Genomic DNA, 15,027 nt, shown 5'->3' on the forward strand with positions numbered 1-15,027 from the left:
TTGGCCCCACAATTTCCAAGCACAAGGAACTATTTCATCGATTATCGATTTGTTATCAGAAACAGACAAGTGTACGATTGCACCCAAACTCATTTCAATTAACAGTTTGTTCTCCAACTACTTTACAAACGTTTTACAATGGACCCAAAAAGAATAATTCAACTTCAACAACGTTACCAAACTACACCACTCCCTCTTTGGTTGAGAGGAAGATACGGTAAGATGATGGTTTACCCATTTTATGGATTGTTTGCAGTGGCTACAGCATTGCCATTGTTCTACGCAGGCAGAGCAATATGTGGTCTCAAGGAGGAGAAATAGGTTACTATATATCAGTATATATTCAATGAATGACTATCGAGCAGCATCACTATCGAGCAGCATCAATATCGAGCGGAGCGAGATAGTGTCATTAGTCAATGTGCTTTACTATCGAGCAGCGACGCAACAACACTATCGAGCAGCAACGCAACAACACTATCGAGCAGCGACGCAACAACACTATCGAGCAGCGACGCAGCAATACTATCTCGCTCTGCTCGATAGTGTCACTAGTCAATGTGCTCTACTTTCTCACTTTTTGCTCGTCGTTATTGTATTTATCCAATAAAACAGCTCCAGTGGCTAGAAAATCCCAGTCAAATAAAGTGGCACCAGCTCGACTCTGAATCTCTAAAAGGCATCGGCCTTGACCTCGCCCTCTTTACTCTTTACTCACCCAAAGGCTTCATCCCACTCATAACGGGGTGCCTCATTACAATGGTTGGAGTTTTCAGTTTTATTGTCGCGACACTGAATAAAGAAAACGACACTTTGAAATTTCTGAAACAGATTTTTCCAAAAGGCCAACTAAGAGACTAGCAGGAGGTAATCAGCATTATCCCCCCCCTTGTAACAGCCTTGTTGGATAGGGAGATGTTGAATAAGGAGTCTTTGAATAAGAATTTTTACAAGGTCAATAGTATAGTTGAGAGGAAGCTTCGCAAGTTTTTATCTGGACCAAAGAAGGGCGAGACATTTGAGTTAAAGAATGGGTTGGTTTCACAGTATAAGCATGAACGTAAGGATGCTATACAACGGGTTATACAAGCAATGACTGTGGGAAAGGACGTGTCCTCCTTGTTCCCCGATGTCTTGAAGAACATTGCCACCTACGATTTAGAGCAGAAGAAGTTGGTTTACTTGTATTTGATGAACTATGCCAAAACACACCCCGAGTTGTGTATACTAGCAGTAAACACATTTGTTCAGGATACAGAGGATCCAAATCCCTTGATTCGTGCTTTGGCAATTAGAACAATGGGATGCATCCGTGTCGCAAAGATGGTCGACTATATGGAGGTTCCACTAACAAGAACATTGAAAGATGAAAATCCATATGTTCGGAAAACGGCCGCTATTTGCATTGCTAAATTGTTTGACCTAAACCCAGAGATGTGCGTTGGATTTGGATTTTTGAATGATTTGGAGAAATTGTTGTCGGATGCTAATCCTATGGTTGTTGCAAATGCGATAAATGCTTTATACGAGATTAGAGATATGAATGAGGATCCTAGCTTGAATATTCTCGTTATCAATGGAGATGTCATTAGAAACTTGTTGTTGTGCTTGAACGAGTGTACTGAATGGGGTAGAATCACAATCTTGACAACTTTAACCGAATACGATACAAGGGGGAAAGTCGAAGAGGCAAATCATATCATTGAAAGAGTAATACCGCAGTTGCAACACGTGAATCCCTCAGTGGTCCTAAGCTCAATCAAGGCGATCTTGTGTCATATTGAGAGTATACCAGTGGCTACTCAAAGACAATCGATATTGAGGAAATTGTCAGCGCCTTTAGTCTCGTTGGTAAGCTCTTCGATTCACGAGGCTCAGTATGTTGGATTGAAAAATATTAGAATTATATTGGAAAAATATCCAAATATTTTGTCAAAAGAATTGAGGGTGTTTTTCATCAAATACTCCGATCCGTTGTACTTGAAATTGGAAAAATTGGAAATCATGATTAGGTTGGCCAATGAAAGTAATAGTGAATTATTGTTGGGGGAGTTGAGGGAGTATGCAATGGAATTTGAACCTGCATTGGTGACAAAGGCTATCAAATCTATAGGAGCAGTTGCAATAAAGTTGAGCGGTTCGGTTATTAAAGCTGTCAACTTGCTCAACGATATCATTGATCAAAGAGGCGGCGAGTTGATCATTAACGAGGCGACTATTCAGTTAACTAATGTGTTGAGAAGATACCCAAACAAGAGTGATATTGCGTCCTTAGTCATACCTATGATTTCTAACCATGTTGCCGAACTAAATTCCAATGAAGCATTAGCAGGATATGTATGGATTTTAGGTCTGCATCCAAAGTATTTTACAGACTTGCATGAGAAACTACAATCACTAATTGATGGTTTCTTGGATTATGATTCACTTTTGCAGTTGAACATTTTGACTACAGTTGTCAAGATCAATTTGGAATCGCTGAATAAAAAGTATTCGCCTTTGTTGCAAAAGATTTTGGAACTTGCCACCAAGGAGTGTGAGAATGCAGATGTTAGAGATAAAGCATACATATACTGGAGGTTATTGTCATCCTCTACTTCTGAATCATTGCAAAAGAAGATTATTTTGACCAAGTTACCTCCCATTCACTCAACAATTTCCGCATTCAACCCGCAGCTTCTAGAGACCTTGATGCGAGAATTGTCGACATTATCGTCGGTATACTACAAACCTGCCGAATCGTTTATAGATCCAAAAGCTTATTCAAGAGTGCCTATCGGCAAGAAGACAGATGGAAACATTGACGACTTGAAAGAAGTTGCAAAACAAGAAATTATTAATAGTTCGAGAAACGAAGATTTGTTGAATTTCGATGACGATGATGACAACAACAACAACGAGGAAGGAGAAGACGGAGTAGACAATAATGGGTTCACCATCGATAGCTTAAAGAGTGACGGTGTCAATGATTTACTCAAGGACTTGAGCGATTTATTTAGTGCACCAGTTGGCAATAATAATAACAATAATAATAATAATAATCGCCCTCCATCAACAAATATTGATATCTTGGAACTTTTCAATGCGGCTCCCAAAACAAAGCCTGATTCAAATACAGAGCCAAAAACAGAGCCAAAAACAGAGCTGAATCCAAAAAGTAACTCGTCGGGACTCAATAATGATCTATTAGACTTATTTTGAATACATTATTTTTTTAGGTTTTTTTTTTTTTTAATTTGTTTTCAAGAATTCAGTAGAAACTTGGCTACAATGTCTGTTCTTTTTATTTCTGTAATCTCTTCCTCTTCAGCATCGGACGTCATGTCTATATCCAGATCCTCGACCAAATTTTTAATCTTCTCCTTTACACTGTGGCACACTCGGTCGATCTCCTCGATTTCACCATTTTTATGGTCAATTTGGTTTTTCAACAACATGATCAAGCTTTCCCTACTTTGATGTGGACGATAAGTGTTTAACAAATGATTAAAATTGATCAATAATAGACTAATATCCTTCAACTTTGGTTCGAATTGTTGAGGGTCTATACTTAGTATACCAATAAGTTCCAAAAAATTGATCAATAATGAATCCATGATCTTGTGTAGTTCAGCGATTTTGGTCTTTGAGGTTAAATTCTCATCATTATATAGCTGTTTCCACTCGGTATCTTTCAAGTCGGGTAATTTGTCTTGAAAAGACCATATATTTCCATAGCCTCTATACTGTGTGCCTGGAGGCAACTCTGGAGGGATCAAAAACCGTAGCTCTCCAGGAGCACCTTCACCACCTTCACCACCACCTCCTTCTTCCCCTTCAGCGCCTCCTTTAGCACCACCTCCTTCTTCCTCTTCACCACCTTCACCACCACCTCCTTCTTCCCCTTTAGCACCTCCTTTAGCACCTCCTCCTTCTTTCCCTTCAGCGTCACCTCCTTCTTCCTCTTCAGCGCCTCCTTTAGCACCACCTCCCTCTTCCCCTTCAGCGCCTCCTTTAGCACCACCTCCCTCTTCCCCTTCAGCGCCTCCTTCTTTAGCTTCTTCTCCTTTAGCTTCTTCTCCTTTAGCTTCTTTTCCTTCAGCTTCTCCACCTTTAGCTTCTCCTTTCCTTTTTTGTTTCACCTTCCATTCTTCAAGTTTCGACAAGTTTTCCACAGTGAAAAATTTGAAAAACGGCGGAGGCGGAGGATACAACGACGATATCAAATCTTCTCCACTAGACATTTTCTCACCGACAAAGAAGCGCCACTACTAATCAATCTACAATAGTCTGTTCTTTCCAAACCCAACGTCAAAACATATTGATTTCGGCGCTTACCAAATGCCTCTCATATTCCTTCTTCCTTTTTTTCTTTGCTGATATAAAAAAAAGGCCATGAAAAAAAATGTGAATCATATTAAGAAGAACCACTAGGTTATAAAAGAGAAGAAGCTTTACAATTTGGGCCTAGTTTTGATTGGCAAGATGGCTGAAGAGGATCAAATGGATATAGACGGTACGTTTGCTCCAACACTATCGACACTATTGACACTATCGAGCAGAGCGAGATAGTGGAGAAACACTTTGTAGACACTATCGAGCAGAAAGAGATAGTCTCGGTGGCAGCTAGTATGCTTCACTATCGAGCAGAAAGAGATAGTGTCGGTCGATAGTGGGTAGTGCTTCATGTTGAATTACTAACATTTTATTACAAGTAGATGAGCTGAAGAAAATAACAAAGTCAAGTAAGCCAAAGTTTGAAGTGAAAAAATGGACAGCAGTTGCGTTTTGGTCCTGGGGTATGTAATCGAATAAAAAGCAGAGCGAGATCCACTATCGAGCAGAGCGAAATCCACTATCGAGCAGAGCGAAATCCACTATCGAGCAGAGCGAAATCCACTATCGAGCAGAGCGAAATCCACTATCGAGCAGAGCGAAATCCACTATCGAGCAGAGCGAAATCCACTATCGAGCAGAGCGAGATAGTGGAGCACACTGACTAGCTTGTTACAACACTATCTCGCTTTGCTCGATAGTGTTGGATAGTGTTGGATAGTGTTGGATCGTGAGAATCTCCCGGTTATTGTTACTAACTGCCTTTTTTCTTTGCCTTTTAGATATACAAATTGAAAATTGTGCCATTTGCAGAAACCATTTAATGGAACCATGCATTGAGTGTCAACCAAATACGTTTGCAAACGGAGGTGAAGAGTGCATTGCTGCATGGGGAATGTGTAACCACGCGTTCCATCTACACTGTATCAAGAGATGGCTCAAAACTAGAAATGCTTGTCCTTTAGATAATACCGAATGGGTATACCAGAAATTTGGAAAATAATCCCTCATTATCAAAAATGAAGGGGGAGGTTAACATTTGTTTCTATCAAATGTTCCTAATACTACCAAGGCTAAACACGATTCTTGAAGAGATTTCAAAACCAGGGTGTTGATTTCTGAGGCTGCTTCCACGAAAAACACATATTGCCATGGTTGGAGATTAGCCGGGCGTGAATTGATCGAAGTCAAATTGATTTCGGCTTGTTTGAACTTGAAAAGTATGTCACATAAGGCTCCGGGACTATCATCTGGCAAGGTGAACATCAACGATGTGATTTTTTCTTCTTCTTCTTTTGCTTTTGCTTTTCCCTCAGTGACATCGTTGTGCTTTGGGGGGTTGTTATAGCCTAGCACCAAGAACCGGGTGGTATTACTAGCATTATCTTCAATTCCTTTTACAATTATAGGCAAATCATATAATTTTGCACTCATTTTGGATGAAATCGCAGCTATCCTTTTATTGTCTCTGTTCTGACTAGCAATCTCCGCTGCCTGCGAAGTTGATCCAACATCGATCCTTGTCACTTTGGGCAGTAGTGTGTTGAAAAACTTGCTTACTTGTGTCCATACCTGTGGATGCGAGTATATCGTTTCAATCTCTTGTACTGATCCATAGCCAAGGAGATTATGATGAATCGGCACAAATTGTTCTCCAACAATCCTGAATCTACACTCTTTTGTACTATCGAAAAACCAGTCTCGAAATAAATCATATGTGAACACAACTTGTCCATTAGTGGAATTTTCAAATGGAACTACTGTATAGTCCACTTGCCGCGAGTTAATCGCCTCGAAACATTCTGCGATGGATTTCTTTGGAATGATTTCCACATCTTCCTCTATGCCAAATTGTTGTATTACAGCCTAATTAAGAAAAAAACACAAAGTTAGTCATTGCTACTGTTTCTCTTTTCCCTTCTAGACATACTTGATGCGTATAAGTACCTTCAGGGCCTAAAAACGCCACTTTCATGGTTTATTCTAACGCCCAACAACGGTACTTTACTATATAAGATTTGAAAAAGAAAAAGAAGAAGAAAAAAGAGGGTAGCCTGGGTTTAAGAAAACATCATCTAAATGTATATACAAAAATCAAACTATCAACCTTAAATGTTATTCTAAAATCTCTTCTTGTCATGTTGAATAACATTCAAGGAAAACCGATTTGATTTTTGTCACATTTGAAAAGGTAAAAAAAAGAAAAAAGGAGAGATATCACAAAGGATGAGATTGAAATAAAATGGACGCAACAAAGAGATGGAAAGAAGAGTTTTCAGTGTGTGATCGTAAGTGGCTCTTTCATTATTCTAAGCTCGGTAACGATCCACGAGTTTAGTCCAATATAGGACCTATTTCAATAAGAAATAAACCCCAGTTAAAATATCCCAAGAACAAAACAAGCTATAAAAAAAACAAGTAATGAAAAAGAATGTACAGTATTAAAATTGAACAGCAAAATCGACACCTTGCATAACTTATACTTCTTCAACAATTGTTCCTTTTTCGGAAACATAGATACCATCCAAGAACTTACGGATATCCTTGTTTCTGACACGGCAAATTTGTTGGATATCAGCACAGTTTTGTGAAACATCTTCCAATGAGTTACCTGTAACAATCAATTCATCCTTTTGGGCAGTTGATATTTCCATTGTAACACCTTCAGTGATCTTAATACTTCTGACTCTCTTTTCACCCAAAAAGTTTCTAATTTCAACAAATTTACAACCGTCATTTTCAACAACGTTGACATTGATTGGGAAATGCGCATAAACAAATCTCATCTTGTATTTGTAACCCTTGGTAACACCGGTAATCAAGTTGGCAATCAAAGATTTAACGGTTCTCAAAGCAGCAACGTGTTTTCTGTTACCATTGTGCACAGTAATCTTAATAGCCCTGTTTGAAATCTTTGTGAAAGTAACATCAATGTGTTTCAAGTTCTTGGTCAATTCACCTCTTGGACCAGTAACCTTGATGACTCTGGCTTTGATTTCAACAGTAACACCTTCTGGGATATCTAAGATCTGATCAGTTTGAATATACTTCATTTTTAATATGGGAGAGGACCTCGAGACCGAACTTTTATGGAGAAAGGGAAAGTGATGATAAATGAAAAATTGAAAAATTGAAAAAAGTATTTGATAAATCTCAATCCATCAATGAATCCCGCGCGCTGGAAAATTTGTTTGAAAAATTTGGACTTGGTAGCGCATTTTAGGTCTTAGCCCTGATGGGCACAGGCTGGGGCTGGGTGGGAAATAGGCCCATAATAGAGGAGTTATATACTATTCATTTATTAGTATAGCTATACTTGGGTCGTCCTGCTTAAGACTGACGTAGTGTAAGTAGCTTTCGCAGTAATGAGAGACTTGTGAGATACTACAGGTATCTAAAAGGTGAAATGACATCCAACCAAAACGGAATTTTTGTAAAGAAGAGTTGCTTACAATGTCAAATTTTTATTATTCTTATAGTTGAGTTTTTCTTTCTTTATAAAAGTGCCAAAGCATAAAGTTGACTCTTAATCACTCCACCTTGTGAGTGTATATTTGAAGAAAGCGCAAATATACAAACTTGGTATCAATGCGCTAATGCAAACGTGGTGCCGATGCGCTTGTATAAATTTGGTACCAATGCGCATTTCTTGCACAAACCTATAAAGACCGCTTTTTCTTTCCTTTTGTAAACTTATAAGTTCTATCACATAATATTTCTTTTAAATTATCAAAATGTTTTCTTGTTCTTGTTCTTGTTCTTGTTCTTGTTCTTGTTCTTTTTCCTTTTTCTTTTCCTTTTTTTTATACAAATACAGATATAAAATTACAGAGTTATTTTCAGTTCACTTTAAAAATGTAATATTTGTTATAAATATCCGTGATTTTCAATTCTCATCTTCTCTTGATCAAATTTTCAATCACCACAGCATCGGAATAGACAAATGACCCTTCTTCGTTATACGTCTTTGCATTCAAGCACATCTGTCTCAAGTCATCAATAAATTCCTTGAATGAGGAATAGCCTTCTTGCTCAACTTTTTTCTTGATTTGGTTAATTGCAATGGGTTGGGTAATGATTGTATAGTAGTCGGGGTATAGTTTTTTTGAAGGCAATTTGAGAAAAATGTCACTGATGTTATGGCCGTCGTTTTCATCTCTTAATTCGAGAATTTCATTTAAAACCTGCATGCACTTAACTTCAAGTCCATCTGAATCAATATTCTCATCATCATCATTATTATTATTGTTATTGTTGTTGTTGTTGTTGTTGTTGTTGTTGTGCTCAGTTTCATCAAGCTCCATTTCGGAGGCTGAGTAATCATCGCTTTTCGCATCGTCTTGAACTCTTGTTGCTGGAGTTCTTGAGCGACGTTGTCTTTTCCTAGGCTGATTTGAAACTTCAAACTCTTCATCATCCTCCTCCCCTACATCCTCATCATTTATATCTTCAATTAAAAGACCTTCTCTTTTAGCCTTGTTTCTCTTTCTACTATTGATTCTTGACATTCTTCGACGAATGGCAGCTTCAACAGAATCATTATCATCGTCCATTGCTTTCAACCATTGCGCTTCACTTAATCCGTCATCATACATAACCTGTTTCTTTTCCCTCATTCTTCCAAGCTCAGCTACATCCCTTTCAAAATGATGAGAAATATCTTCAGTGAAAATATCAGGCAATTCCTTCTTTTCAATCAACCTATGCTCGTCATATGGATCTTCGGCTCTTCTGATCCTATCCATTTCATTAAATAATATTTTTTCTTCATCGGATCTCGCTAAAATTTCATTCAATTCCTCATCGTCCAACGAGTCATTCTCGTCATCATCACCACCAGTGGCATCTGCTTCCAATAATCTCTTTAAAAACGCTTCTTGTTCCTCTGCAGTAGACTTGTTGTCAAATTTACCAGCTTGAATAACTTTACCATCAATTTCCAACTTCTGATGTGCTCGTTCTAAAATCATCTCCTCTACTGAATCATTGGTAATCAATCTCAATATTCGCACCTCATTTTTTTGACCAATTCGATGAGCACGATCTTGTGCTTGTAAATCTTGATGAGGATTCCAATCAGTATCAAATATAATAACAGTATCAGCTGTTTGCAAATTCAATCCTAACCCACCAGCACGTGTGGATAAAAGGAAGCAAAAATAATCCGAATTTACTGCATTAAACTCCTTCAACATATCTTGACGTTCATCAGCTTTTGTTGAACCATCCAATCTCATATATTTCATATCTCTCATCCGAAGAAAATCTTCCATGATATCCATAATTTGTGTCATTTGAAAAAACATCAAAACACGATGACCACTGACTTTAAATTTGGGTAAGATCCTATCTAGTAGTTCAAATTTACCACTTGTTCTCCATATTAATTCATTAGTCAACTTCAGCGAATTTAACACCACTTCAACCTCTTCAAACACAAACGGATGATTACAAATTTTTCTCAATTGCATAATCTTGTTATTCAAACCCTTTATACCGCTTTTGGCACCACCAACTTCAGCACCAACAAACAAGGCATTGTGTTTCAACATTTGCTGGTAAAGAACATATTGCAATCCGGATAAATTACATTTCAATACTTTTTCAACTTTATCTGGCAAATCCTTCTCCACATCCTTCTTCAACCTTCTCAACAAGAATGGTCTCAAAACCTTATGCAACCTTCGAATAACCAATAAAGACTCTTCTTCAGTCAATTCAATCTTCTCTTGTGCACCAGTATTGGCAAATGGCGTATTGAACCATTCGTCAAAAGACTTTACTGAATTAAATATCTTGGGCAAAACGAAATTCAACAATGCCCATAACTCGGGTAAATTGTTCTGCAAAGGCGTACCAGTTAAAATGAGTCTATTTTTAGTCTTGTAGTATTGTCTTAAAGTTTGAGATAATTTCGAATTGGTGTTTTTCATCCGATGACCTTCATCGATGATCATATGGGAGTAATGGAACTTGCACAACAAGGGTCGTTCTCTAATAACGTACTCGTATGTAGTAAGCATAACTTGGAAACTACCATACCTAATTTCAGCCTGCATTGATTTCCGCTGTTGTTGTGATCCCTTATAAACTATAACCTTAATTGAAGGAGCCCATTTTTCAAATTCTAATGTCCAATTGGTAATTGTTGAAAGTGGCACAATGACTAAAAATTTAGATTCGTGTTTCCTTTCAATGAGGTAAGTAATTAAGGAAATAGACTGTATTGTCTTTCCTAATCCCATCTCATCAGCTAATATACCATTCAAATGATTGTTATAAAGGGAAACCATCCACTCCAACCCTTTCATTTGGTATTCTTTCAACTTACCGCCAACCAAAATAGAAGGTTGTTCTTCAATTTTTTCCTTTACTTTGTGTGCTACTTCATAATAATCTGTATTTTCACGTAATTCCTCTTTAATGTTTTTATTATCTCCTTCAGCATCTTCCAGTGCCGGAGTTGCAAGAGCCTCTGGACTTCCATTTCGTGACGTTCCCAATGTTCCATTTGCCTCGTTTTGTTGAGCTCTAACTTGTTCCGTCAAAGAGTCCAAGAACTGATTAGTCTGTTTCAAAAGATGAGTAATTCTATGATCCTTAGTTTCGTCCAATAACTTGAGATACGCTTCTTCGTCATTTGCTTTCAAAGCTTGTAATCTTTGCTTGGCATTTTTTTCCAACTTCTTGCTCTCTTCTTTTTCAATGATTTGATGGTAATAATTGATTTGTTTAAACAAGTGATAACTTCGGTAATTGTCAAGGATAGATTTCTTATTACTTCTTTCGAGCGAACTATTCAAGATTTGACCAACTTTGGCAATGTGTAACTGACGTTTCAATTCTTTGGCTTCTTGCTTTTTCAATTCTTGCAACTGAACCGCTAATAACTGCGGGTTTTGTTGTTCGATTTTCGGCCTCAAACTAAAAGATCTCTTCTCCAGAAGACATATTGGTAAATTTTTAAGATTCGGATGTGAATACTTGACTTGTTGGGCCTTGTGTGAAATTATCTTGTGTTTGAGTTGTTTTTGAAAGCTTAATAATCGGAGCCCCTTTAGCTCAATTAAAGCTTTGATTTTGAGATCGTCGAGTCCATTGCCATTAAATGTTCCTAGATTTGCTGGTGTGCTTTCAATTTCTTGCAATCTTTGTGATATTTTATTAGTGATTATCTTTTCAATGTAGTAATTCCCTAGCGAGGCATATTTTGGGTCCTTTGTGGATACGTCTATTTGCGAAATTGCTCCAGCTAGACTTGCTCTTGTTTCAAAATCTGAAAGAGAACCACCAATATTTACAATATCATTGAAAATTTGTTCAATTGTGAATTGATCACGCTCCAGTTGTGATTTTTCCAAAAACTGTTTTTGGAATGATTCGGGTAAATCATAATCCCTTGACAATAAGTAAAAACCCGCTACTTGTTTTTCAAACAAGTTCATATCCAATTTTTTCTCTTCAGTTGAAGGTTCCTGTTTTGCTTCTTCTTCTTCTTTTTCTTTTTCTTTTTCTTCCTTTTCTTCTTCTTCTTCTTTTTCCGCTAATAAACAATCTATAAACTGTTTTTCTTCCTGTTCAAATGCCTCTTGGCTAGAACTTATTTGCATCAACAAATTTTCAATTTCTTTCCTTTCATTGTATTTTGGGTCCTTATACTCAAAAGCAAGTTTTTCACCTGCCTCATCGATTTTCTCTTGAAATCTTCTTGACTCTGCCAATATCCTAAAATAATCACTTAACAAGTTTTTCAACTCGTCCCTTGTTTCAGGAAGCTTATACTGATATAGATTGTGTGCTACTGCTGGTTGTTGTGTGGTGGCGACTGGTAGGGTTGGAATAGTGCCATTTCCGTTGATTCTAGCCATGCTCCCATTCATTTTATATTTTTTTTCACAGCAAATATAACCCTTATCTTATATATATATATATATATGGCTTCTTTATGTTTTCTTGTTCCTTGTTGCCAAAAAAAAAAAAAAAATGGGTCGATACAAAACCTAGGTAAAATTGTCTATTTTGTGAGTTTTCGTTTAGTTTCTTGCAATTCCAACAACTTTTCTGAAGCAACTCCGAGAACTTCTTGAAGCTTGAAGCAGGCTTGATGGGGGGGGGGGAGCTTTTATCAAGCAAATTCTTTTTGAGGAATCAAAGAACCGTAGCGATTTCTAGTAAAGGAATACCACCACCACCCTAACGGATTTACCAAATAGAAATAACCCTTTTAAGCTGAATTTATAGTGACAAAATGTCTACTTTATTAAGAAAGATCCGATTGATTTGATGGTTCTCTATATTATGGTTAACTTTTACAACCACTTTTTTGGTTGTCAAAAAAAGTGATTTCTGTTGTAAAAAAAATTGGCGCTGAAAACTCGCGAACTTTTGGTTGGTCCACGACACTATCGAGCTGGACACTATCGAGCTGGACACTATCGAGCAGAGCGAGATAGTGGAGCAGCACTAACTAGCCTCTACTATCGACACGACGACATTATGACATATTTGTAAGTTACAATTGGTAATAAAACACTATTTAGCAATACTTTGTACCTTGATACCTGTAAGTTATTGTTTAGTATAGCTCTAAGTGCTTTATGAGAATACTCTATCGTTTTCTAGTTGAGTGGTGTAGGAAAGTGCAATAGTGGTGCCCTGAAAGTTGTATTGAAGAATGCTCTGAGGGTGCTCTGAGGGTGCTCTGAGGGTGCTCTGAGAGTGCCCTGAAAGTGCTCTGAAAGTGCTCTATGAGACTGCTCTGAGACTGCTCTATGAGACTGCTCTGAGACTGGTCTCTGGGAATACTGCATGAGAGTGGTGAAAGAGGAATTTATATGAGGGCTATAGGAGAGCTATAAGAATGGTAGGCTAATACAGTAATAGAATGCTCTATGCGAGCTCTCTATAAAAGTGCTGCAAAAAATACTCTATGAAAATGCACAATGAACGTGCTTTATGAGAGTAGTGTAGGGAAGCTCTGAGAATACTCTAAAAGAGTGTTTTACTAGAGTGCTGTAGAAGAGTTCAACAATGCTTTAAAACAATGTTGTAAAAGAGTAGTGTAGGAGAATGCACTATGCAAGTGCTTTATTAGAATAATGTGGGAGTGCTATAAAAGTGATGTAGGAAAGCTCTGCGAATTCTCTATTAAAGTTCTCCATCAGAATACTGTAGAAGAGCTATGAGAGTGCTGGAGGGCCACTATCGAGCGAAGCGAGATAGTGGAGCAACACTGAATACACCGCGACATTATCGAGTAAATATACACCGCGACACTATCGAGCAGCACTGAATATAGGAGTGCTAGAGGGGTACTATGAGAGTGCTAGAGAAGTGCTAGAGAAGTACTATGAAAGTGCTATATGAGTGCTATGAGAGTGCTAGAGTACTATGAGTGCTATGAGAGTGCTAGAGTACTCACTAGTCAGTGCTGCTCCACTATCTCGCTTCGCTCGATAGTGGCGCGCGCAAACGAAGGAGAAAAAAATTAAAGAAAAATTTTGTATGAATATAATGTGACATTAGAAACCAACATTGCGAAAAGTGATTCTTGGAGATTATAGGGTTTCATTTCCTTTTAGCAAATATTCATCAAGTCATGTTCAAAGTAGGCATACGTGGAAGAGCCTTTACTCGAGCTTTTACCCCCAAGATTAGATTCAATTCAACAGCTGCTACAGGACAAGGTCCCCTTTCCTGGGTCGAGTATTTTCAATTGAAAAAACAAAATAGTAGAATCAATTTTGTTAGTGGCATCTTTACCGGTATAGGGGGATCCTTGCTCACCTTGAGTTATTTGGGAAATATAGAGATTGATGTTGAAAAACCAATTTTGGGATTTGACCCTATTATGATGATGGGAGGTGCAGTTATAGTTGGTGGGTTATTAGGGTATCTCGTTGGCCCATTTATCGGATCATTTGTATTCAGGCTCAAGAACAAGTCGCTGTTGAAAGAGTTTGAGGTTAAAAATAGTTATTTCTTATCGAGGTTGAAAAGTAAAAGACCCGATCCATCTAGTCAAAGTTTTTCAAATCCTATACCGGACTATTATGGGGAGAGGATTTACTCTTTAAAGGATTATAGACAATGGTTAAGAGACTGTAATGCGTTTAGGAGAAAGGCAAAGGAGTTTCTTTAAGGGGATAAAAGAGGTGAAAGGTGAAAGAGGTGAAAGAGGTGAAAGGTAAAAGAGGTGAAAGGTAAAAGAGGTGAAAGGCAAAGTAGTTCTTTAAGGGGGTAAAAGAGGAGAAAATGGGGTTTTGAGACAGAGAAGATTGTATAATGTAAATAGACCATTTCCTGTTGAAAGAGGTACATGTAAGAAAAAAACGCATTGCTTTGATATTTGCTACGACACTACGACACTATCGAGCAGAGCGAGATAGTGGAGCAGCACTAACTAGTTTCTACTATCGACACTACGACACTATGACACTATGACACTATGACACTATCGAGCAGAGCGAGGTAGTGGAGCAGCACTAACTAGCTTCTACTATCGACACTATATCAACCCTCTAGTCAAAACGCGTTGCTTTGATATTTACTGAGAGAAACGGTATCAATCATCTAGCTAGTCAATGCTGCTAGTCAATGTTGTAACAAGCTAGTCAGCACTGCTCGATAGTGTAACAAGCTAGTCAGCACTGCTCGATAGTGTAACAAGCTAGTCAGCACTGCTCGATAGTGTAACAAGCTAGTCAGCACTGC

General features: G+C 37.9%; 6 protein-coding genes across 6 annotated transcripts; 2 read left to right on the forward strand and 4 right to left on the reverse strand. All coding sequences in view use genetic code 12, as the record gives it.

Annotated features, from left to right (window-relative positions):
- Positions 1-138: 138 nt before the first annotated feature.
- Positions 139-3,201, forward strand: APL2 (Apl2p; the record flags this gene model as incomplete). The annotated part of the gene is made up of 3 exons (XM_049322797.1): positions 139-298; positions 408-554; positions 899-3,201. 3 exons carry the CDS (start codon positions 139-141, stop codon positions 3,199-3,201), a joined length of 2,610 nt encoding a protein of 869 aa, XP_049181378.1.
- Positions 3,202-3,242: 41 nt separating this feature from the next.
- On the reverse strand, positions 3,243-4,223 carry MED7 (mediator complex subunit; the record flags this gene model as incomplete). Its single annotated transcript, XM_049322798.1, has 1 exon — positions 3,243-4,223. One exon carries the CDS (start codon positions 4,221-4,223, stop codon positions 3,243-3,245), a length of 981 nt encoding a protein of 326 aa, XP_049181379.1.
- A 1,123-nt stretch (positions 4,224-5,346) lies between these two features.
- On the reverse strand, positions 5,347-6,289 carry PHA2 (prephenate dehydratase; the record flags this gene model as incomplete). The annotated part of the gene is made up of 3 exons (XM_049322799.1): positions 5,347-5,799; positions 5,887-6,180; positions 6,245-6,289. 3 exons carry the CDS (start codon positions 6,287-6,289, stop codon positions 5,347-5,349), a joined length of 792 nt encoding a protein of 263 aa, XP_049181380.1.
- Positions 6,290-6,791: 502 nt separating this feature from the next.
- Positions 6,792-7,367, reverse strand: RPL9B (60S ribosomal protein uL6; the record flags this gene model as incomplete). Its single annotated transcript, XM_049322800.1, has 1 exon — positions 6,792-7,367. The coding sequence occupies one exon, from the start codon at positions 7,365-7,367 to the stop codon at positions 6,792-6,794; it is 576 nt and encodes a 191-aa protein (XP_049181381.1).
- Positions 7,368-8,207: 840 nt separating this feature from the next.
- KGF56_001655 (RSC chromatin remodeling complex ATPase subunit) lies at positions 8,208-12,194 on the reverse strand (the record flags this gene model as incomplete). Its single annotated transcript, XM_049322801.1, has 1 exon — positions 8,208-12,194. The coding sequence occupies one exon, from the start codon at positions 12,192-12,194 to the stop codon at positions 8,208-8,210; it is 3,987 nt and encodes a 1,328-aa protein (XP_049181382.1).
- A 1,718-nt stretch (positions 12,195-13,912) lies between these two features.
- PAM17 (Pam17p) lies at positions 13,913-14,455 on the forward strand (the record flags this gene model as incomplete). The annotated part of the gene is made up of 1 exon (XM_049322802.1): positions 13,913-14,455. The coding sequence occupies one exon, from the start codon at positions 13,913-13,915 to the stop codon at positions 14,453-14,455; it is 543 nt and encodes a 180-aa protein (XP_049181383.1).
- Positions 14,456-15,027: the final 572 nt, after the last annotated feature.

This window comes from Candida oxycetoniae (genome assembly GCF_023343755.2).
Source record: "Candida oxycetoniae strain CBS 10844 chromosome Unknown scaffold1, whole genome shotgun sequence".
Lineage (NCBI taxonomy): Eukaryota > Fungi > Ascomycota > Pichiomycetes > Serinales > Debaryomycetaceae > Lodderomyces > Lodderomyces oxycetoniae.